The sequence below is a fragment of the Apteryx mantelli genome, chromosome 12 (genome assembly GCF_036417845.1).
Source record: "Apteryx mantelli isolate bAptMan1 chromosome 12, bAptMan1.hap1, whole genome shotgun sequence".
In the NCBI taxonomy this organism is placed as follows: Eukaryota; Metazoa; Chordata; class Aves; order Apterygiformes; family Apterygidae; genus Apteryx; species Apteryx mantelli.
In genome coordinates, this window is record NC_089989.1 from 3,114,022 (window position 1) to 3,137,500 (window position 23,479).

General features: G+C 48.2%; 1 protein-coding gene across 2 annotated transcripts; it reads left to right on the forward strand.

Moving 5' to 3' along the window:
• Positions 1–202: 202 nt before the first annotated feature.
• RAB7A (RAB7A, member RAS oncogene family) lies at positions 203–22,726 on the forward strand. Of its 2 annotated transcripts, none has more exons than XM_067303704.1 (6): positions 203–301; positions 15,978–16,038; positions 17,094–17,220; positions 18,037–18,255; positions 18,944–19,072; positions 19,242–22,726. In XM_067303704.1, the coding sequence occupies exons 2-6, from the start codon at positions 15,986–15,988 to the stop codon at positions 19,335–19,337; spliced, it is 624 nt and encodes a 207-aa protein (XP_067159805.1). In that variant the 5' UTR covers positions 203–301; positions 15,978–15,985; the 3' UTR covers positions 19,338–22,726. The 2 variants fall into 2 exon arrangements, with proteins under 2 accessions (XP_067159805.1, XP_067159807.1); XM_067303706.1 differs by lacking the exon at positions 203–301 and adding an exon at positions 12,849–14,677.
• The last annotated feature ends 753 nt before the right edge of the window (positions 22,727–23,479 follow it).

Genomic DNA, 23,479 nt, shown 5'->3' on the forward strand with positions numbered 1-23,479 from the left:
CGCAGCTGGGGACACCCGCCGGCCTCGGCGGCCCAACATGGCGGCCAGCCCCAGCCTGCCGTCACGTGACCTGACGTGACGCGCGCCCCGCCGCCGTCGTCGCCGCTGCCCTTCCCCCTTCCCGTTGCCTCCGCGGCGGCGCACTGACGTCACGGGCGCCGGGCGGGCCCCGTGACCGGAAGTTGTCGGGGGGGAGGCGGAAGTGAAAGCGGGGAGGCGATTTGGTCCCATTAAAGGCGAGCTGAGGCGATCGGGGGGAGGCAGCGAGTCTCGGGCGGGCGCCGCGGCCACACGCAGCACGGTGAGTCCGGCCGCGCCCGGGGTGGGGGCTGCGACCGGCCCGGGGGCTTCTCCGCCCACCGCCTCCCTGGGGCCTAGTTGGGGGGGGGGCGGCGGCTCCGCCCCGGTGCCGGGGGCCGCGCGGGGCCCCTCCCCGCGGGCGCCGGGCCCGGCCCGGCCCTGCCCTGCCGGGCGCCGCGCTGCCTCGACGCCCCCGGGTGGGCTTCCCCCCGGGGCGGCCGGCGTCGCCCTGCTGCTCGGGGGGACAAAGCCGCCGCGGGCCGGGCCGGGCCCAGCCGCCCTTCCCCGAACAATGGAGCCGGGGCGCTCCGCCGCCTCCGCCCCCGCGCGGGGCTCCCTCGCCCCGCGCCGCCGGGAGCCCTCGCGGGAGCCTCCCCTCGGGAGAAGTTTCGGTCGGCTGCCGGGGGCGTCTCGCAGGGGGAAGAGCGCGTTGCCCGTGGCGCGTGGCTTCGCTGGCGCTTCCCCTCGGAACGCGAAGAGGGCTGGGGGCAGCTGGGGGCGAAAGGTGTCCTGAGCACTGGTCATCGGTCCAGCGCCGCTGATGGCAGTGCTGCGCTGGGTGGTCGGTGGGTAGCATTTTTAAGAGGAGCAGGTTGCCCTTGGAGCAATTAACGTGACAGAACAGGCGGCTGAAAAGACTGACAGTTATTGCGAAAGTAGCTCTCTGTGTGTGTAAAGCCTGAGTCAGTTTTGAGAAGTATTAAACTGGATGTCAAAAGTGCTTTTGGCTGTGAGCGTGTAATAAAGTAAATGATAAGTTATTAATCTCCAGGTCATATAGGCTAATAAATATGGAAATATATAATAATTGTATTCAGGACAACTGTGCTGTATCCTCTGTAAGTAGAGGAATTCTTCTTAGTAGCAGAATAGCTATAAAAAGACCCTCTTAATCTGAAGAGAGGTAACCTCAACATCTAAATGAGTAAGTCTTATCCAATACCTTCAAATCCTTTCACTCAAATCTAGACTCCTTAATATTGTCTTCTTCAAAACTAAAAATACTAGCTGACAAGTAGAGCTGCTGTGATATGTTTGTATAGTTTTTTTTAATATATAAACTGAGAACACATGACAGAACAAAGTCCTCCCAACTGTAAGCAAGCTGACTTTTATTTGACAGTTACTAAGTTGGAGGCTTTAAAGCTTCCTGTACTTGTCACTGGCCAGCCAACTCTGTTCTTTGCCTAGCACTCTGCATTTAGTATTACTGTATCAAGTAGAAACTGGGGCTGGGGAGCGAAGAGTTCTCTTTTGGGGAAGAATGGTACATAACCAGTTGTGCTACAGTATTTGGTTGGCTCTGACTTAAAGGCTTACTTGCAGCTATTTTATGTTTACAAGCCATGGTGATACTAGTAGTGCCTGATGGACGCTGCAGCTGGGCCGTGCTTCCTCTAGGGCCAGGCTACCTGAGTGAATGTACCCTGTTCTCTTAGTAGCTGTGGTTTGAGGTTGAAGTAGGTGGAGTCGTTTGAATATTCCTTGTTTAAATAAGCAGGGCCTCGTTGCTGTACTTCTTCAGGAAGAGCAAGTATACTTGTCTCTTTCCCCTTGTGACTTCCACCAGCTGACTAAACACATGACCTGCGCTAAGTGAACTAATGAGTAGACCCACCATGCCTGGCCTGAGTCCTTAGCACGCAAAGTAGCTCTAATACTGTTACTTTCAAGTGTGCTACCCTTTATCTGCTGTGTGCTGTTATGCTAATACTCTACTTCTGGTGTAGAAAAGCTGTAAGATGGGGCTAATCTGCCTCCTCAATAAGGAGAACTGTTTTAAAATCCTGTAGCAGTCTCTTGTTCTCTTAACCTGCAAGATGAAGTATAACTGATAATGTCCAAAATAGCAGTTACCTCTTGCCTGCGGTGTCACTTGGTGGTCTATGTCCTCAAATGCCCTACTAATAGTTCAACATGGCCCTCTAGGAATTGTACTTTAAAATGCAAAGGTGCCAAGCTTAAGAGCTTAAATAGCTGTGTTGCAGTGGCTGTACTGCAGGCATCCTTGTCCCTGCTTTCCCCAAAGCCAATGGATCAAGCTCTGGGTGAAGTAGCCTAGATGCGTTGCAACATGGATGAATTCTTAGCCGAAAGTAAAAACACAGCTCTGCTGCAGGCTCCCTTCAGAACTCGCCTAGGGAAGATACCACTCTGCTTGGTTTACTACCCAGACTGGATATTTAGGGACAAGAGGGCTACCAGAGGTGCAGTTTTTGCAGTGTTTTCTTAAAGCTCTGTTTTAAAACTCTTGTGTTGGAAGGTCATGTGAACTACCTGCCAGAGCAAATTCCTGGCAAAGCTTGTCCTTGAGGAAGCATGACAATTGCAGTCAAACCATCTGTGCAAAACTATAAATAGCATTGCCTCTAACATATATTGGATTTTATTCTGACTTCTCTGTGAAAATGAGACTAGTTTATGCAGAACTTAGCATTTGGCTGTAAACAAAATTGCTTGTGCTTGATTAGGATGTGTTTTCCTCCAGTGCTGCATCTTGAGAAGGGTGCCACAGTAAAGGCTGTGGCGTAGGACAGTTGCATGTTTGCATTCTCTAAACAAGCTGCTGGGTCTCTGGGCTCACAGATGTGTTCTGGTAGTCCTCCCTCGTATTATAATAGACCAGTTTCTTCAGTAACTGAAGTAGACTGGGCATTTGATAGGCAAGCACAGAATTCTCTTGCCTTGCCTGCTGCCAGTGTTCCCTAAAGACATCTTCAGGGCTCCTCCTCAACTGTCACATGAACTGCTCTTAAGCCCTGATTTCTAGGGACCAGCTGGTACTAAGATCCCCTACAGTACTGTGAGAAGTTTAAAGCTTTTTGTCTTGGTGGAGGGGGGTCAAGATAAGAACTTACTGACATGCTGAACTTGGCTTTAATGTCAAGTTGTGCACAGCATGCTTGTGCCTCATGTGCTGCTTGTCTGAAAGCTGTCCTGCATCCTTTAGATGCTAAAGATTTCATTCTTGCACAGCGCTGTTTTGATAATAGCTGTTTAATTGCTTGTTGAGTTGGAGTTTGCTTGGTGTTCCTCCTGCAGCCTTCTAAAACAATCTCTTGTAGCTGCTGTATAACAGTCTGCCTCCAGATGTAGTTAAGTTGTGACACTAGACTGAGGATAAAAGGGTCCCTTTCTGCAGTAACAATCCAAACATGGGCTGTACAGCTTGGAACTGGATGAGGTATGGATAACAAATCAAATGACAGTATTTAAAATACTATTTTGCAGTTCTGCAGTTAGCTTCTTTACTAAAAAGCATATTTCTCTTTAAATGCAGCTTAAATAAGACTTCCTAACCAGTGCTGAAGGTCAGTGTCCCCCCCATGCTGTTCAGAAATAGCAGGCAGTGAAGGGATACCCCTCTATCACATGGGTCTCCTCTGGCTTCCAACATGCTTGTTGCTTTTGCGCTCTGTTCTGAGGGATGCAGCTCTCAAAGTCGGTGTGCTGCTGCATTTTTGTGCTCAGTCAAGATCTGCCGTGGTGATGTCATTGTTGCTGTTAGTGCTGTTCCTGCGAGACTGCTCCCTCCTTCCTAGTGCCAGCGATGTGCGCTCCATGCATGAGGGAAGCTGTGTCAACACTGCTGTTGTTAACTCACGGTCAGTGACGGGGAGGAAAGCAAGCCTGTCAAGGCCACAGAAATGTGTTGATTTACAACTGATCTCAAATAGCCTTGACTTTTCTTGCTAGTGAACCTACTTGAGAAGCCATGGCTGTTTTCAGAGCAGTGAAACTTCAGGAAGGGAGTGTTGCCTTTGAGATGAGATTGAAACATAAACTCATAGCACAGATTCCTGTTTGTGTAACTTAAAGGCACTTGATATATTGAGTGATTAGCTCTCTTGCCTGTCCATAATGATTTAAAATGCCAACTTAAGGTGACTAATCATATCTCTAACTGCACTTGCAGGAGTTCTGAGCAGAAACAGCTTAAAGCTGAGTAGATCTTTGTGTTGTCACTAAAGAACAACAGTATTTTTCTGGAGTCTGTCATTGCTCACAGCATGCTCCAACTTTGATCCACTGCTGGAGTGGATATGCACTGGACTAGTTAAGTAGTGAATGAAAGTGAAGGCGGGCAGCTGGAACTTTAAACGGAGGCTACCTGGTTTGGAGTACCTGGACCCTGATGCTGGGGCTACTGGTTTTACCTGATGAATCTGTATTGAACCCTTGATCTCTGTTCTGCTGGGAAACAGCATCCTTTTGAACAGTAACTTGCTTGGTGCTCACATTTCTAACTGGGTTGAGTCACTCGCCTTCATAGGTATCTGCTTCCCTTCAGCTTGCAGACACTGATTATGGTATCTGACTTCCAAACTGGCACAGTGATAACATTGTTTCAAGCGTGGGACAGCTTTGTAGCTAAGGTATCTGCGAGATCTGATCTCCCCCCTCTAACAAAACGCAATTTACCAGCGCTGTCTTCTGCATCATGCTGCAAAAGCCACTTTAGTGAGTTTGAAGTAGTCTGTGGAGCTTCATCAAGGAAATAACGGAGCTGGTAAAGTGCTGATGCAGGAGCTGTGCAAGAGGTACTGGGATACGAAGTATGAGTCTGGAAGCAAGTCTCTGCAGTAGGAATTCCTTGTTGAGCGCTGACTCAGCTGTGACTGTAAGCTACCTGTTACAATCCCATCCTGGGACCTGGGTACTGAAATACTTGTCCTTCCTGCTTTGCAAACGTCATTAGCATAGTAACAGGTATTGAGTTTGTGTAGGATCATCAGTTCTGCTCACAGATCAGGGTTTAATTCTTAGATTGCGGTGTGTCCCTAGAGGAAGCCTCCTCTCTAGGAGGAGACTTGTTCCTGAGAACAAGACCTCCTGGGAATGGATGTCCAGGAGTAAGGCTTTCGTCCCTAGTGTCAGGACCTGGTATTTCTCTGCTTCTATTTGCCTGAGGATAAGATCTCCCATATCTTCCACAACTCTTCTTGTGCTGAAGGAGGGACAAAATAATAAGCAACCTGAAAGTGGATGTTCCCCACCTTGTCTGTAATAACTGCTTTTATGGACTTTGAGCCCAAATGCTTAGTTCTGATACTAATGCTGATAGTGGGGGTGGATAGGCTGGGATGGTCTTCTGGTCTGTAAATGCATTCTTGGAAGCACAATCTTGCATCTTAACCTCAAATGCAAGTTCCAGGGTCTGGTGGACCTTCTGAGTGCTATCGTTTGTGACTTGAAGGCCTGAGCCTTTGCTGAGAGTTCCCTTCAGTCACTTTGGTTTCCTGTCTGCCTCTAGGAACTGGGGGAAACTAGCAGTCAGGAGCAGATTAAATAAAGGCTTGTTTACCACTGACAAGGTCTAAGATCTCTGCTCCTGCTTACCACTGGAGAGGTTATCTAACACCTATTTGTTTCTAAAACTGAAAGCATGACAGGAATGTCTGAAACCTTAGGAAGCTGAAGACAAAACTAGAAATTAATCCAAGTACTTGAAAAATATTGTTAAATATGTTAAAGATCTAACAACTCTACTGTTTCTTAATGGCCTGAGTAACTGATGTTTTGAATTGGCCAGCCTTATCTTCTGGACAGAAAGATTAAAACCCAGCTGCCTCTTGCATGGTGCTTTCTTTATGGAAAGTACCGAGGGAATCATGTTCAGTGGATTGACCTGATGTGAGAACCATTCTGGGCTATCTTTATTCATATAGGAGTTGCTCAAATTGCAGATTTGCCATACTAGCTAGATGGCCATGTGCCAAAAAAGGCTGGCAGACAGCTGTAACAACTAGGCTGTACGGGCACTATAGCTGTGTTTCAGTTAATAGTATAAGATTTGTCTTTCTTGCTTTGGCATTTCTCCACCAAGGAGACTGTTCTGATAGATACATGGCAACATGGAAGCTATACTGGTATAGCTAAAATGCTTTGCGTAGGCAAGGCCTTTAGTCAAGGCACATGGCTTGTTGCCTAGTGTCTCCCAGCAGCAAGCAATGTGCTCAACTCTCCTCCCACATCCTGAGATTGTCTCCCCCAGGGCAGAATAGGGGAAGTTAAGCTTGCTCTGATAAAGGGGGAGGGGTGTTAAAGTAAGCATGCCTGCTCTTGTAGTAGCTTGATGCCTGGGGAAAATCAGAGTTGACTGGGTACTTCCCAAAGTCCTCAAAGGCTTGCAGAGGGACTGCTTCTCCCTAGTAGGTAGGGGCAGAGCAATATTGATACTTAAATGACAATGTAAGCTTCCAAACAGAAGGCAGATGAAGATCTTCAGACATTTGTATCAGCCTTGTGGGACTTTGCAGCTGTCTGTTACAGGGAGAAATGTACCCTGTGGTACAATGGACCTCCACCTTCTGGAGGAACTCTAAATGAGGCAGACTAAGACTTCCTGACTGGAAACATCCCACTTCCATTGAAGCTTTGGGGTACGACTTTCTTAAGGGACTGTTCTTATATACTGTGGAGACTATTACTTCAGCTGTCTGGTTTTTCTGTCTGGGGATCCTGGACTTGTTGCTGTGCAGAGTTAATTCTAAAGGGCCTTCCTGTACTACTGCCTTGGGCACACCTGTGGTCTCCAAATACCTGCTGTGGATCGTGGATGGTGATCAGCTGCAGGCTGCTGAGGAGCGAACTGATCCATCCAGACTAAGGATGGCTGTCCAGCAGAGCTGGCTGTATTGCTGGAGACTTGACTGTCTACACTCCCTTCCTGTGGCCCAGGGTGCTTATTGCCTGGAAAAGCCTATACATGCTGCTGTAATCCTAGGCTAAGCAGCAGTCTAGGCAAAGTAGTCTTCCTGTAGATACCAAGACATGACCTTCAGACCTTTCCCCCTGCTCTTAAACACATCGCCAGTCTGAACATGCAGAGACATCTCCTTACTACTACTAACAGATGAACTTCCTTGCTTGTTTTGATCCCACTTTCAAACCATCTAATCAGATCAAAATGATCTCTGCTCTTGGGGAGGTGACTGCAGTGATACTTAAACCATTAAAGATCAGGTTCTAAGCTGTAGTCCTGGACGTAGAGGGTTTAGCCCAACCTACTCTGGACTTTTCTAGGGCAGAGTCACAATTCATAATGGCAGCTTTAGAGCAAGAAACTTGTTCAGCTTCCCATCTAGTACTTAAGCATTACGCAAGCAAAACAACTCTGATTTGGAGAAATGCCGGGAGGTGTAACAGGGCTGTGAATCAGTGAGGTTTGGACTGGAGAAGCTGGCTTTAAGAACTCGGGCTTTGAGCCTGACTAATCATGTGCATCAGTGCCTCTCAGGAATGCTGTGCTTTCCAAATCTGGATACTCACTGCTGTAGCAGAGCTGCAGCTGGGCAGAGACCTCGAGGAGGGCAGACCCCTTCTCATGTGGAAGCCGTGTGATCTGGTTGCAGTCATGGCTCCTACCAGGCACCAGTGGCAGTTCTTTGATCCCTTGCCCACAGCTGGGGTGAGTCCTGCAGCCTCCAGCTGGAGCTGGGAAGTGAGGGTGTGACTGAGGCAAGCTACAACTCTCTTGCCCCTGGAAGGGGAGACTTCCCTGCACTGGTCTGGTGCTTGTTTGATCGCACTGTGAGCCTGTTCTGCTCACAGCTCATCCAGAGCTCTTGCCATCCAGCCCTGTTTATGTTTCCCTGGGCTGCACATTGCCTCTCCCTTTAGCACAGAGGTGTTGTCCCCTCTTTTCCCCTAGGGTGAGGTTGCTGATCCGTCTTGAGAGCATGTTATCCAGGAACAAGGGCAGAGTACGTGTACAGCCTGACACTTGTCCAATAGCTCACAAACCAGGTCAGTTGGCTACTAGCGCCATGTCACCCTGTTTTGGTATTTGCACTTAAGCAGCTGATGAACTGAACACCAAGCCATGTGTCTGGGCTGTGGCTGCTGCTTGCTAATTCCTGAGCTTCACTTGGTACTAGAGTAACTCCTCCCGCACTGGGGGTGGCAACTCTATCCTCAAAATGAGGTCGAAATTTACTGCAGACAGCTGTAGTCTAAAAAGCCAATTCCTCCAGGATACTGAAACATGTTTTAAGATTCTGTTTTGATCTGAGCCATGTCAGTGTGCTAACAAGCATCTAAAGCCTTAGGCTGTTCTTCAGAGAAGTGAAGCATTTGGCTTCTGGCTCCCAGCTGGGGGTGGGAGACAGTGGACAGCATACCTATACCTGACAACTCAAAATACAGCAATTTGCACACAAAGTACCAAGAATTAATTGGGAGATGAGGCTCCCAGCTCCCTGAACAGAGGTAATTCCACCCCACAGGACTGGGAAAGGCACCAACTGGACAGAAGCCTGCTCTTGATGAAACTGCAATAAGTAGCAGGCAGCCTAGCTGTTCCTCCTGAGGAAGGAACAAGGAGCTGTGCTTGAGCTCTTGGCTGGGTCCCAGCAGGAGGGAATATCTCGGTTAGAACAGCAACGCAAATGTGTGGGGAGGAAGGAGGTGGAAAGCAGTTTTGAGATGCTACTGATAAAGTAGCAACTACAGTGTACCCTTCTGTGAAGCTGTCACAGGAATATCTTGCCAGCTGCTTTTTGGTGTGGGCTTCACTTCAACTGACTCTTCTGTGGTGGGTCAGGGAGGCCTCAAAGGACCTCTAGAGCCCGTTGACAGTATGGGCTGCAGTAGCCCTCTGATCCTGATCCATAGGAGCCTATTACCCTAACAAGCAACTCATAAAAAAGAGCAGTTCCTGCAAGTTGTCTACCTGAATGGCAAGATGTTTCTAACAGGGTTCATAGTGGAGACAAGTCCTGGCTTGGTGCTTAAATGTAAGGCTTTTCTAGTTGGGGTCTGTGGCTAGCTGGAGAAGCTAAACTACCAGTAGATGTGTCATGGGAGCAGGAAGGGGTCCTATCCCGTTTGTGCAGCCTGTTGATATAAGGCTCAAACTGCTGTTAAAATGTTCAGGTGCTTCTGTAGCAGTCCTCAGTCTGAGGATGCTGGTTAGACACTTGCTCTGCTCTTAGAGCATTCAAGTTTGATAAGGAAGATATACAGGCTCTATAGCAGCCACAGAAGTCAAAGGCGAGCTTATTACTAGCTTCTGTTTCTACCTAAAAGGTGCTAAGTTGCCTTTAAGCCATGTTCCTGCAAAGACAACAGCACCTTGTCCTCTGACTAGCTCTCAGCCTTTTCCCGCTAGAAGGGCTGGGTTTCTGCTGTGCTCACTTGCTGTTGTGGCATTCTCTGGAGAATGCAGTGAGAGATGTGGAAGAGGCTGGTAAGTGCAGGTCTGAGGCGGGAAGTCATGCTGAGCTGATCGTACTGGCACCTGTAGTGCTCTGCATTAGCCCACAACTTGTTAGTTCTAAATACCTGGTCATGCAGATGTTGCTAAGCTATTAATGTTAAACTAAAAATGAAGGAACTTAGTTCAGCTCCATTTTGAGCTCCTGTTGCAAGTGGAGGTTGCTGAGAACTTCAATACAAAGGGTGTCTGGACCATTTGCTCTCTCCACAAACTGATCCTGGTCAACTAATTACAGTTGCAGGCTGTCTGCCTTTCCTCAGGATGAAACCTTGCCTGTTCAGTGTAGCTGAACTTGTTCAAGTTCATGTGTCTGCACATGGCCCCAGCTAAACTTGGCTTTGTAAATCTCTGCATGGCTCAACATGAGCACAGGCAGCTGATATGTGCCAGTTTGACAGTGTGTTTGATCCTGTAAGGATAGGGTAAACATCCAATGAGCCTCTTATTTTAGTGGCTAGTGGTCTAAGCAAACATTACCTCCTGAGATGCCGAACGTGCTAGGGGACTTCCTACTTCTGGGAAGGAACTAGGTCAATCTGGCTGAGATGGTCTTGAATCATTCTTCCAGCTTCAGCCTCCATGAAGACATGCAGAACTACTGGGAGAGGGAATAAAAATAGCTCTTCAGTGTAGTACAGAGACTTAATGCATTGCAATCTCCTCCATGCTAGGGATAACAGTGAGCAAAGGCAGCATTTGTCTGAAATGCACTTAGCTGCATTTCAGGACAAAGTTTTACAGAAGGGTCTTAAGTGTAGCCGTTCCTCTGTTCAGTCCCTGGTGAGCCCACTGCAGTGCATGGTATACCCTAGTGCAATATTGTTATATCCAGACTGGCTTTCTCTTGGCTGCTTTTTGCTGAAGGCCCTGTGATATTTTGCAGAAATGAATGTTCTGCTTATCAGAGACGGTACCCAAAACAGATCTGTGGTGCTTCAAACTAAAATGTGCCTTTTTGTGGAACACCTATTCACTCTTGTACTGTCTGCTGGGACAGGGGAGCAGAATTGGGTTCCTAAGTGCCACAGTGAGTTTAGCTCTGCCTAATATTTGCTCACCTACTGCTTTGTGCAGCTTGCCTTCATGGAGGGTTATATATTCCTGGCCAAGGATGCTGAGGTCCAACAGTCTTGCATACTTTCAGCTGGTGCGTAGTGGAAGGTGGAGATGGCAAGCTGGTAGGTGTAGGAGCAGAGGACAGGCTTCAAGCTCTTTGAGGTGATGGCAGGCTCAGACCTCCTGCAAAGAAGATTAAGAGCTGTTTTGCTGGCACAAGCTGGAGAACTCTTGGTCAAATATCTTTCTAGTCTCTGTTTAGGGATACTTTGATTCTTGTTTAGGATTATGATTTGAACCTTTTAATAGCAAACTACAGTGGTAAGGACTGTTACAACAGCTGTGCTAACAAGAAGTCATCCTGTTCATCAGCAGATTCAAAACCAGTATGCTGCTGCTTAGGAGCTGCTGACTTCCACAGAGGCAAGTTCTTTTTTTCCCCCCCCCAAGGCAACTTTCATACTAAAACTGTCCATGAACAGCTTACTAGGGTGTTACAAGGCCTACTTTTGTTGGAGGATGGCTAATCTAAAAGACTAGTGGGTCACTAATGCAAACTCCTGCTGTTCTTTGCTTGTATCAACCTAATTAATGTTAAAATGCCTGCACTGTCACTTGACACATGTGAACATCTCTAAGGAGTCCTTAACCATCCATTTCTGCTTTGAGTTAAAACAGCTGTCTTAATATAGCACATGAAAGGACAGAGTTGTAATGTGCTCTGAAGCAACAACAAAAGTCTCATTAGATTTGGCGTGGACTTTCTTTACTCTGTGTCTGAACAACCATAGCACTACTGAGCTTCACAGGACAGTATTTGATCCTTCCCTTTAGATCAGCTAAGCCAGTAACACTTGCAGGCCAGATGTGAGGTATTCTCCCTTGCTGGTCTAGAAGGCCAGCTTGACAGTACTGAGACCACTGTGGGAGTGGACTTGCCATGCTAGGCTTAATCTCATGAGGATCAACGCACTGTTAATAGCTTTCTTGAAGGAATAGGCATTAAAAATTGAGTGGAAGGATGCCTCTCTTGTATTAGAGGCAGTTGTTGCTCCTTTGGCACTAGTTAAGCCAAGAGGAGGAATGCTGCTGGCTAGTCTCTTGACAGGAGGTTTTTGACAGCTCCCAAGAAGGGCTGGCTGGGCTGTGCTGGTAGGCTGCGCTCTGAGCAGTCATGCAGGTGACCTCTCTCCAGGAGGCTTTGCACAGCGCGCAACAGAACTGGTGTCTTGGATCAAATCTTAACAGGTTTTTCTTCAAGGTTCCTCTAAAAGAGGGAGTGTTTGTTTGGAAATCCTCCTGGGACTGGATAGGAGCCCTGAGTGAGTTGGCTGGCTAGCATGCTGCCATCTTAAGGGCTTGTGTGACTTTTACAGGAGGCTGCTCTACAGTACTCATACCAGACATAATAAAACAAGAGAAGCTGCGTATATAGTGCAAAATAGTCTTAGACTCAAATTCTGCTGACCTGGTTGAGATCAAAATTGCGATTAAAACTCTTAAGCTGAGCTTGCTTTTACAGCACAGGGGAAACCCTGCACAACCTAAATCTCAACTTGGCTCAGTAACTTTGTTTTTTTGCTGGTGTGACTGGAGAAACTCCAAATGCTAACTAATGGCACCTGCCAGTATTCAAAACTGTAGGCTGGAGCTATAATCTTCTTAGTCTCTTTTAGTCAATTTTGCACTAGCAAGACTTGGCAGGAATGACACCTGTGTAGCTTCCCTTTATGTAGCTTAGAGCATGTATGTGGGACTCCATTTGGGGGACAAGACAATAATGAACCTGCTTACTCAGTACTATGTAATGTGAGAAACAGCCTGTTAACAAATGAATAGTCACAAATTGCCTATGACTCAAGGCAGGCAAATCTTTGAATATTGAACCTGGCCTAGAGTTGTTTGTACCTTGTTCTGCTGACGCAGCAAATGGCTTGCTGTAGCTGGAATTGATTGCGGTATTTCTGAGCTTACCTGAACTGTATTGATGTGCATGGGTCCTGTGACAATGATGTAGGAAAGAGTGGGGAAGTCTCCAATCTAACTAGATCTAAGCTCTCATGAGGACCAGTCAAACCTCTGTTTAGCGCAGATAGCTACTTTAAAACTGGAGCTGCTGGAGAGCAGCTCAGCCATGCAGAACTTGATAAGGATCAAGTAAATAGCAAAGGTTGTGCTGTAGAGAGCAACTTGATGCTACTTATCCTTCAGAAGGAAACCCCTCTAGTTTATCTATTGCCAGCTCTGCTTTAACCTAAAACTTGTTTATAAAGGCTCCAGCATGCATATGTTTGAGACAACTGAATGACAGCACCACAGATCCAACACTGGTACTTCCTCCAGTCCCCTCTTCCAAGAAGCAATGGCAAGGGATAACTCTGAAGGATGAGTTTGTTACTACCTGTAACAGGAAGGCTGGTAAGAAGGCTTGGTCCCCGAACTGACTGGGTTTCAAACAGCAGCGGTTGATTGAGCTTAGCAAAATAAGAGCGAAAAACTCTGGGCTGTGATCACTTCTGGACCCCAGCAGAACTGGAGTTCATCAGACTCTCATGGCCCTAGCAAAAAATTGAGTCAAAATAACTCCTGCTATGCTATGGCTCATATCCTCTGCATCCCATAGGATGGAAACTGTGTCTCATCTGATCAGTGTTCATGAGGCAGTAGTAGCCCTTCACACTAATGGGGTAGCCCGTAAACTATGACAACAAGGTAGTGTCAGGCCTGACTCGGGCTTCCTTCCTGTGACTCCAGGTGGCTGTTCAGCTGAGCTACTTCCAAGGTAATAAGACTTGACAGAACAGAGTTTCCCCTCCCTTCATACTGGGACTTCAGGCCCTGTTGAATTTCGGCACTAAGCACTCAGCATGACTTAGCGCTGTAATGAAAGCTTTGCAAATCCTTCTCCTGAGCATGAGAACTAATGCCAGCTTGTCCAAAGCTGCTTTGAGTACTAGGAAGCAGTAAGCTGCAGCAGCCAATGGCAAGAGATATTAAAAACACCCAGGGTAAAATAGAAGCTGCATGTATGGGATTCTGGTACAATCACTTCAGGATGAGTTGTTTACCTTAAATGTTGAGGAAAATGGATGACTCTCACCTTGGACTAAACCTATACAGATCTTTACCAAGACAGCTATGTAGACTGAATTGTCATTAAGTTGTTTCAAAGCTCTGCTCACTTGCTTCTTACCCCATCTGGGCTGACTGCTGCAGAAGTCTCAGGCTTGGCTAGCACAAGTGTCACTTGTGCTACATGCTCTGAAAACACAGGAGGTGCAGTCTGTCTGAGGGAGCTTTCACAGGCTGTTCTCCCCACTGCTATAGACAAGACAAGTTGGAGTACAGATCTTGGCAAGAACAGAAGCAGGACTAAATGTTGGGGTTGTTGGCAACTTTTTGCTGGATATAGCTGGGCTGCCAGCTGGATTCTTGAGCAATGCAGTCCAGTGTAGCGTAGACCCTCTTGGAAAGGTGGATTCCTGGAGTAAATGTCCTGTGCAGGTTCTCTGGCAGCTATTAACAACCGTCTAAGGATAGTGTGAGCTCTCTGGATGGCCTTTTCACTCAACATGCTGTGGTGGTTAACTTGTGAGCCATGTTTCCCAAGTAGACAGGTCACTAGATGCCTAAGGTAGGTGTAATCTAACCAGATATTGCTGTAAATGCACACCACTATCTACAATGACAGCAGGAAAGCTTCTCATCTTGTACCATAAACAAGTTTTGAAATCTGCAGCATTCCCTGGTGGGAAAGTCTTAAAGACCGTTTCTCTTCTAACACTCAAAGGCTGAGAATAAGACTTCTTGCAGTCAGCCTCTGCATCTAGTAAGAGTCTCCTCTGACTTGGAGCATGCAACTCCTGTAGCAGTGGGATGAAGCGGGTTGCAGTTATCCAGCAGCTTAGGCTGAAGATGAACAAACAGGTGCTGCATATCCCTGGAAACAGGCAGTGGACCAAGCTGCTCAAAATACCTATAGCCATGCTGTGTCAGAGCAAAGGCCTCTTTCCTAGCTGTGAAGTCAGGAATAGCTTCTGAAGAATAGGATCTCAGTGGTAGAAGGACTGTGACTTCATGGAGCAGAATGGGAGTTTCAAGGTAAGCAAGTCCCCAGACAAGGGCTTAGCACCTGAAGCTGTTTGTCAAGGTCTTTGAATTTAAGTAGCACAGCTATAACCATCTGGCTCTCCTTGCTGCAGAGAGCCTGCAGGCCTCCTTAGGGAAAGCCAAGAAGTTCTTCCTTGCAGACCAGGTGAGTATTGAACTGGGGTATGTTGTGATCTGATCAAGCCCCAGCACATAAGAGAATGGCTTGTCCCATCCATCCCCAGAAGTGGGGAGAAGGGCCTCATGGAAGGGAAGGTGTGCTGAACTGCAGTCATGCAGTTCCTGCTTGCTCTGGCTGTGCTAAAGCACACCCAGAAGCATATTAGAAGTCCATCAACTGCAGCAGGCCCTAGCTATTTTCACTGATCTGGAGGAGGCCAGAGGAGAATTGGGAGTGAGTTACAGTGTGGACTTTTGGAGCTGTACTCTCACTCTTGCTAATTGGATGGCCATTAGAGTAGCCCATTTAGAGCCACCTGCCTATAAAGTGGGCTGGAGTAATAGTAGGATGCAACTGTGAACAAACTCCTAATAAGAGCAGTAGTCCGAATGTTATGAGGATTGCCACTGTAGGCTGGCTTGCCCTTCCACCAAGGGTTGGGATGGCAGTAGTTAGCTTGAAATGCTTTCTGCAAGCAGCAGGTTCTAGTAGCGGTTTGCCTTGTAACTCAGTAGTTTGTCTGACCTGTGCAGTTGTGCAAGGACTGCTTCAACCACAGCCTATTCTAGGGTCTCAATGCTCTTGCAAAGCTGCTAGAGAATGTTGTTACTTTCCAAAGCTGAACCTGGAAGGTGTAGGAAGTGTGGTGCTCACTAGGAAACTACTGAAGGACAAAGTTTGTATGTTTAGTATTAATGTACAGCTCTGCTTACGTGTCACTTAGTAGCATGTATAAGAACTGATCTGTACTGGGAGCTGAACTGCTTTATTACATGGCCTCCAGTGAGGCTGAAGGAGATGGCCTAGGCTAGCATGGCCATAAAGGAGACCGAAAATAAGGTCCAAAATGGGCTTGGTACTGTAAAGGACAAGTGCTTGACTCCTCTATCTGTTGGCATTAACTGACCACTAGTGGTCTGACATGACCTTGCCTGTGAAACAAGCAAATGCCCAGTTAGCAGGTTGAATGCAGCCTTGAATTCACGGAGTCTGTTTCCAGGCATGTCAGGCTCTGCTGCTCACTGGTCCCTTACTGAGGGTCTGGTGTCTCAGACACCAAACTTGCTGCCTTCTGCCTTGAGGAATGATGTGTTAATGGTATCTGATGGTATTGTTCCTCTTCCTTTTTAGTTTAAAAGATGACTTCTAGGAAGAAAGTGTTACTGAAAGTAATCATCCTTGGAGACTCTGGGTAAGTGGAGGAGCCTTTAGGCTGCCAGTCTGCATCTGGCTAGCTGGAGTAGTGCTCTAACTGGTGGGAGTCTGGATGCACCATAAGAAACCAGCAGTGTTGGGAGGAGAGGTTTTACAGCCCCAGATAGCTGTGTTGCCTTATGGCTTTAAGAGCACTTCACTGCCATCTGTCCTGAATGTGTCCCCACAGCTTAATATCTTTATTGCCACATTATTAAACAGGGCAAACAAAATGGGCAATCTGCTGATGAGCCTCTGGTAGCAGAACTAGATAGCATCTTTGCAATGAAATAAGCATTTCATTTAAACAGAGACTGGGGGCCACCATAAGCAATCTTAAGTCATTTAAAACTCTGCCTCTCAGAGGCACAGGTTAGACTTGAGCCATCTGCTTAGTTTGTCTGATGCGACTAGAGCCTGTCTGCTGGAGTAAGGCTGTGCCACTCCTGGCTCTTGAGCGAGGAGCCTGCTGTTCTGGGTTTGTCCTGCAGACTGTAACCTGACTCCCATGACATCAGGCTTATTTATGCTACAGTGCCCAGCGTGCTGTTGATCGGGGAGTGTTCCTCTGCCACAGAGGGCATGTGACCCTCTCAGCTGGCTCTCTGAGAAGGATCTCCACCTCTGGGCACCTAGGTCCACATACTGTGGTCTGCTATTGCCAGGCTGAGATTGCCTGTATTTCCAGCTCCCTTTGTGCTGTAGAGGTTGAAGATAACTGTTTCTGCTGGTTTCCTTTTGGCACTTCACCTTCCAAGACTGCCTTCATTGTATGATGCACACGCCTTACCCAGGGTCAGATTACTGATGGAGAAACAGGGTTTCTCAAGACCTTAATCCTTTGTACCCTTACATAGCTAATGCTCTTGCTCAGCTTGTTGCCCCAGTGTCTATTGCAGTGAAAGCCCTTTCTTTGTGTTGGGTGCCCTTCTCCTGACTGAAAGGCCAGGAGGCTGTGGTGGAAGGTGAAGGGTGGGATGTTCTGTTCAGGGTGGCTAATTCAAACACTGTTGTAGAAGCAGCCTACCTAGTGCTATTTGTCTTTCTGTGCAGGGTGGGAAAGACATCACTCATGAACCAGTATGTGAACAAGAAATTCAGTAACCAATACAAGGCTACGATAGGCGCAGACTTCCTGACAAAAGAGGTCATGGTGGATGACAGGCTAGTGACAATGCAGGTAAGGAGTAACTTTGCTCTCTTCTGAGAGGAGGTGTCTGGCTGCCCAGACCTGGGCTGTGTGGAAGTATCTACTCCAGACTGGTGTGGGTGACAGAGTGCTGGTCACAGGTCCTGCTTGCACTGAAATGCTCTTGGCCACAGCTGCTGCTGGGATTCTCCACAAATCTGCATGAACAGAACTGAGGGAAGGCAAAGATCAGCTTGTCTGTACTCAGCTAAGAGCAGCTTTGCTGTGCCCAGTTTTAAAGCCAGCATTTGGTACTGTCACTAGATCTTGGTAGAAAGATGCATGTCCCTGTTCAGAGACTGGAAGGGACTCCTTAGCCAGGTTAACTACTCATGCTGCTCTGACGCATGAGAGTAGAGCATTAACCTGCCAGTCTGCACGTGCCTTTAGTACCTAAAGCTTTCATCTCTCCATGATGAGACTGACTGCAAGGCAACAAAAGTCCTGCTGTAACTAGCTGAGAGTGTTTGGACTGTGCTGGTTCCCCAGTATACCAGTGTTGCAGGCAGGTTACCTTCTGACCCTAATCCCTAAATCCTGCTTGCTCAAAACAAGGATACATCCCTTGCTGGGCTGAATTTGCAAATGGTTAGTGCTGCCTTTAGAAGGGCTTTTCTGGCTCTGGCTATTTAGTGCCTACAGCAATTTCCAAACTGCCAGGTGCTCCTTCTCTCAGGCTAGCTTTCCCCCTGGCTGGAGGCTAAAGATGCCTGGGGTGGGGGGGTTTAAAATGAACACTCTAATTCTGGACTCTGTGCCAGAGCAGAGCTGGCTTAATTGCCTGTTTTTTTTTTTTTGTTGTTGCAGATATGGGATACAGCAGGACAAGAGCGGTTTCAGTCTCTGGGAGTTGCCTTCTACCGGGGAGCAGACTGCTGCGTGCTGGTGTTTGATGTTACAGCCCCTAACACATTCAAAACCCTAGACAGCTGGAGGGACGAATTCCTCATTCAGGCCAGTCCGAGGGATCCTGAGAACTTTCCTTTTGTTGTGCTGGGAAACAAGATTGACCTAGAAAACAGACAAGTGAGTACTGGGGCTTGCTAGCTTCCTCTTAAGAAATCACTGGAGTGGGAAACCTTGTAGGGACATGTGAGTGTTATCTGAGGAACGGGAGTGGGAGGTGTCAAAGGGTGGCTCAGCTGTTGCATGACACTGAGGAGGAGATTCTCCTGGCTAGGCTCATCTTCCTGAAGGGGGTCAAACCCCTGTACACATCATGCTTCTCTGCAGCAGCAGAGATTGTAGCAGCTCTCTGGGTAGATTCAAGGGAAGGAGCTGACTCTCTTCCTTCAGAAATGCTGAGTGATTCCTGTGGGAGCAAGTCCTTGCTCTGCAGATGCCTGAGCAGTCTGCACCCTGCAGGCACTCATCTCACTAGGACACAGTCCTCCTTGCTCAGGGCTGAGTTATGTGGTGGCAGGTAGCAGTCTCCTGTGCTCTAACAGGGGCTGGCCCTGTTGGAGGGGGGCCTCTATTTTGGCTCATGGCTGGAGACTCTGCCAGGCCTGCAAGAAGGCTGCTCAGCCCTAGCTCTGTCTAGAGCTGAGACTGTTGCTGGGAGGAGGAGGGGAGGAGCAGCTCTATATAGGCTACAGCTTTACTGATGTCAGAGCTACTGTCTTAACCTAAGTTGGGTATGAGGCCTTGGCCTGGAAACAAAGCCCCCTTTCTGCATAACTGCAGTTGGTGATGCTACTCTCCATTCGCTCAGGTCACCACAAAACGGGCACAAGCCTGGTGCTACAGTAAAAACAACATCCCCTACTTTGAAACCAGTGCCAAGGAGGCCATTAACGTGGAACAAGCTTTCCAGACGATTGCACGAAATGCACTTAAACAGGTAGGCAATGGGGGGCCGGCGGGTGCCCTCTGGTGGTGCCAGTACTGCCTGCTGAGCTTGGCTAGCCCAGCCAGGGTGAAGGGCTCTCCTGGAGGAGGGCCTCGCATGCTAGGAGCTATCTGTAGATCCATTTTGGGAAAGGCACTAACTCTTCCTTTTCTCCCACTAGGAAACCGAAGTGGAGCTTTACAATGAATTCCCCGAACCCATCAAACTAGACAAGAATGACCGAGTGAAGGCTTCTGCAGAGAGCTGCAGCTGCTGAGGGGAGAGGGAGGGGTTGAGCACAGTCCTTCACAAACCAATATCACACTTAGGCCTTCAAACACACAGCCCCTCTTCTGTGTTTAAAACAATTTAAAAATTTCCATCTCCAGCTGCCAAAATCCACCCATCTCCCATGAGCATCTCTGAGTCCAGCACTTCAGAGCTCATGTCCCTGCACCATCCACATCACACTTCATGGTAACAGACCTTTCTCTTAGTTTAAAATGGAAACTCTTATGTATGTTTGGAACTGAATCTAATTCCAGGTGTCCAATGGAGAGAAACTGTTTACAGGTAATCTGTGTAACAAATTACATTTTTTAACTGTCTTGTGTTTTTTTTCCCCTGTGAAGGCTGCAACTGGAAAGGCTGGTTACCCATAGTTCATTGCAAGCTCAGCACTCGGTCCAACTAGGTTGAGTTTTGTATGTATCTCTGTTAATGCTTGTTACTTTTAACTAATCAGATCTTTTTACAGTATCCATGTATTATGTAATGCTTCTTTAGGAAAAATCTTATAGTACATGTTAATATATGCAACCAATTAAAAATGTATAAATTAGTGTAAAATTCCTGAATTACATGTTCAAGTACTGAAACACAGATTGTCTAGAAAGTGAGGAGGACACTTGTGAACTGCAGTGTGCTAGCAACACAGTCCAGATAGAGGCAGTATTTTGTACAGTAGAGATGAACTGTGTAAGCCTTCTTGTTTTGAAGCCGGAAGGCTTCATCTTCTGGAAAAATCTGTCCAGCTTCCTTGTATCTAAATTCAGATTTGCATAATGGCAATGATATGCACACTGGATTAATGGGTTTAAAAAATTAAATACAGCTATGAAATGACCTCATTTGTTCACCTTCCCCCACTGCTTAACTCCTAACATCCTGGAGCAAATGTGAGAAGGAGTCAGATCTGAGGTGTTCCAGTAGCTCTCTGTACTGTGGAAGGAGCTCCTCTCCCACCTGGGTTGTGGTAGCTGTTTCTCAATGAATGACCTGGACTATGAATCTTCCCTTTCTTCTTACTGACTGCTAATCTGGGTTTTTTTGGTATGGAGAAACTTGGCAATCTAGTCCCTTTCCTCTCCTCCTTTCTTCCTGGTATTTGTTCTTGCATTTGTAGCTTGCTTAAATGGAGCCCTTCTACCTGTTTTCCAGAGGTCTACATTCTAGTACGTAGGCTGAGCTCTTATGTAAAGAGACAAACATGATGCCAATAAACTTAACAAGAACAAACCTTCTTGTTTACTCCTGTTTCTGACTCTTTTCTTCACTAACAACTTGCTTCCTTTCCCCTGTGTGGTCACCATTTTAGCAAGCCAGTGCCTGCCCTAGAAGGATGCATGTGCTTCCTTCTCCTTGTAAAGCCTATGCTCTCCACATTTGTTTCCAAGAGTGGATGGAGAAGGCCTCACTTGCTCGGGTGACCCCAGAGACTGTAACAGGGTAACTCGCACTCTCCTTCTCTCAAAGCTGCTTGCAGTGGCAGGAATGTGCTGGATCTGATCCCCCTTACAGTAACCTGCTCCTTCAGCTCTGTTTGTGCAAGGGTGGAGATGATAGCAGTGCTGTTCAGCTCTTGCTGCCAGCCTCGGGGAGGCGCTGGTGCAAAGGGCAGGCTGCCGTCTGGGCCTGTCCCAGCTCCTGGGGTCAGGCCGGCCTTGCAGGAGCTTGCGCAGGCTCTCCGCTCCTAGCTGAGGCTGTAGTTGTGAGCTGCAGTGCTGGTTTGCCAGTTGCACAGTGTCACAGATCACCTGGAGTTAGTGTTATAAAAAGGGGACAGAGGATGATTGCTGGGTGGAAGACAGAGTTGGCACTTGGTGGGTGTCTGGTAGATGGGGGTGCAGCTCCCTAGGCAGGAGTGACTCACAGCTCTAGGCAGCACTTTGCTGGAGTTGCCTCACTAAAACAAAACCTCACCTTTTACTAGCAGTGCTTGGTGAGCTTTGCTCCTGGCTTAGGGTACCTTATAGTGAGTTAAGACCTTTCCTTGGTACAGTCTAGTCAAGCCTTTAATTCCTAGATCCTGGGTGTGGCCCTCTGCTCTGTCACCTCTGCTTGCTCTGCTATTCCACAGCAAACTAGGAAGCAAAGCTTAGAGGAAATGAGGCCAGTTATTTGAGGAGACTTCTAACAGACTTCTGTGCTGTGTCCTTTTGTGTGGCATCATCCTATCACTTCTCCCCCCGCCCCCCACTTGACTGGGCTTTTGCTGTTCAAATCCATTTCAAACAACTACCCTGCAATAGCAATGTGTCCTGGTGGGACTGGTTTCCTATCTGCATCTTTCTGAAAGGCTCAGATCTGCTAGTCTCCATTTAAAGCATCAGTCTGTACTTACTTTCTGTAGCTATAATTGTAGCAGGAAGAAAGCCAAGCAGCGGGAGGGGAGCAGTAAATATGAAGGGATGTGTTGGGGAAGGGGACAGATCTTAATTCTGCATCTCCCTTCTGCTGCTTGAGCCTCAGTTCCTGGAGCTGAGACACAGGCTGTATGATGGAGAAGAGAGGCCAGAAGGGCTGCAGGGACACATCTTGCTTGGTACAAGAACTAAGGGCCATCAAATGAACCTAGCAGCTACACAAAACAAGAGGAGAGGGTTCCACATGGTGTAGCTGAGCTGTGGAGCTCCTTGCCACAGGATGTTATGGATACTAAAGGGGTGGGGGGGAGAATTCAATTCTACCACCTATAAAAACCCCAACATTTTGGAGGTGGGAATATGCGCACAAGTGCACAATAGAGGTGTTGTGTGCTCTCAGAAGCACTGTTAGGTAGCCTTGATCTACATGTTGCAGGAGGCAAGGAGTTTGGGAATTTGTGTTACAAGTTTTCCTGGCTGTTGTACTCCAAGAAGCTGATGCTGTCAGAGACAGCCTGGGCTGGTGTTCTTGCGCGATTCACTTGCATCACCACCGTGGTTTGAAGAAGCCCTGGACTGAAGAAGCTGGCCGGACTGATAGTCCCTGCAGGATACAGTGTGCTTAGGGTAAACCATTCGTCTGCTCAAAAACACTCCTAAGGTGTACCGATAACACCTCGTGGCTTTTGCTTCTGCGCTGACCTTTTGCCTGATGAGTTACAGATGCAATGATGTGTGCAACGGTGACTTGTTGCTGGACAAACCACAAAGGAAAACCTAGCCCTGGAAGCGGCTGGGGTGTCTGGCCGATCCACCGAGACAGCCTGGCGCGAGGGAGGCAGAGGACTGGTTGTGTTGTTTGCCCAGGTCCTGGCTGGACTGGAGGGAGAGGCCTGAAGAGCAAGGCTGGCTGGTGGAAGGGGAGGGGAACCGGCGCAGACCCATCCATGAGGAGGGGTGCTTGTTGTGAGACATGGTTTATTTTAAATTTGCTTTGAAATGAATTTGATTTTCATTCAAACTTCTGAAGGAAAAATGATTTCTTTGTTCGACTCCTCCTCCGATCCCCTCTCCCCCATCCCTTCCCATCCGCAGCAAGGGAGCTGGGAGGAGGGAGAAGGGGGGCTGTATCCACATGGGAAGCATCTCTCCTGCTTTCCTGGTACCCAGGAAGTGCATGGGAAGAGCTGCCTCTTCCACAGCAGCTTCCTGCCCCAGAAAGACCTCAAGCATTAACTGCTGCCCTGGGGAGCATGAACTGGGCAGAAGTGCCACGATCTCCACAAACGCTACGTGCTAGCAAGGCGCGTTTCGGGGGCCTGCAGCGGCGCAGCCAGGTGTGCGGCTTTGCTGCCGAGCTGTGTGCAGCTGCGCGGGAGAGCCGTTGGCGTGGGCTCCCGAAGCCACCTGGGTTTGGCAGGACGGGGGTGCAGACAGGAAAGGCGGGGGGGGCACAACCGCACTTGTGCTGCGGGGTGGCGGTGGCGGTGGGGGGACCCAGCGCACGAGACGCGAAGAACAACCGGCCCCCGGGGAGCGGCGGCAGGTGCCGAGCTGGGGAGCCGGGGTGGGCGGCAAGCGCCCCTCGGGCACCCAAAAAAGCGGGGGAGCTGCCCTCAGGCACGTGGCTGCCCGTGCACACCCGGCCTGCGCTTGAGCTGGTGTGCACACATGCATGCACACACACACACGCATGCGCGTGCAACTAAAACTTGGAAGATGTGTGCTTGGAAACACAAATATCTGCTCGCGACTGCTTAGGTATACAAAAATA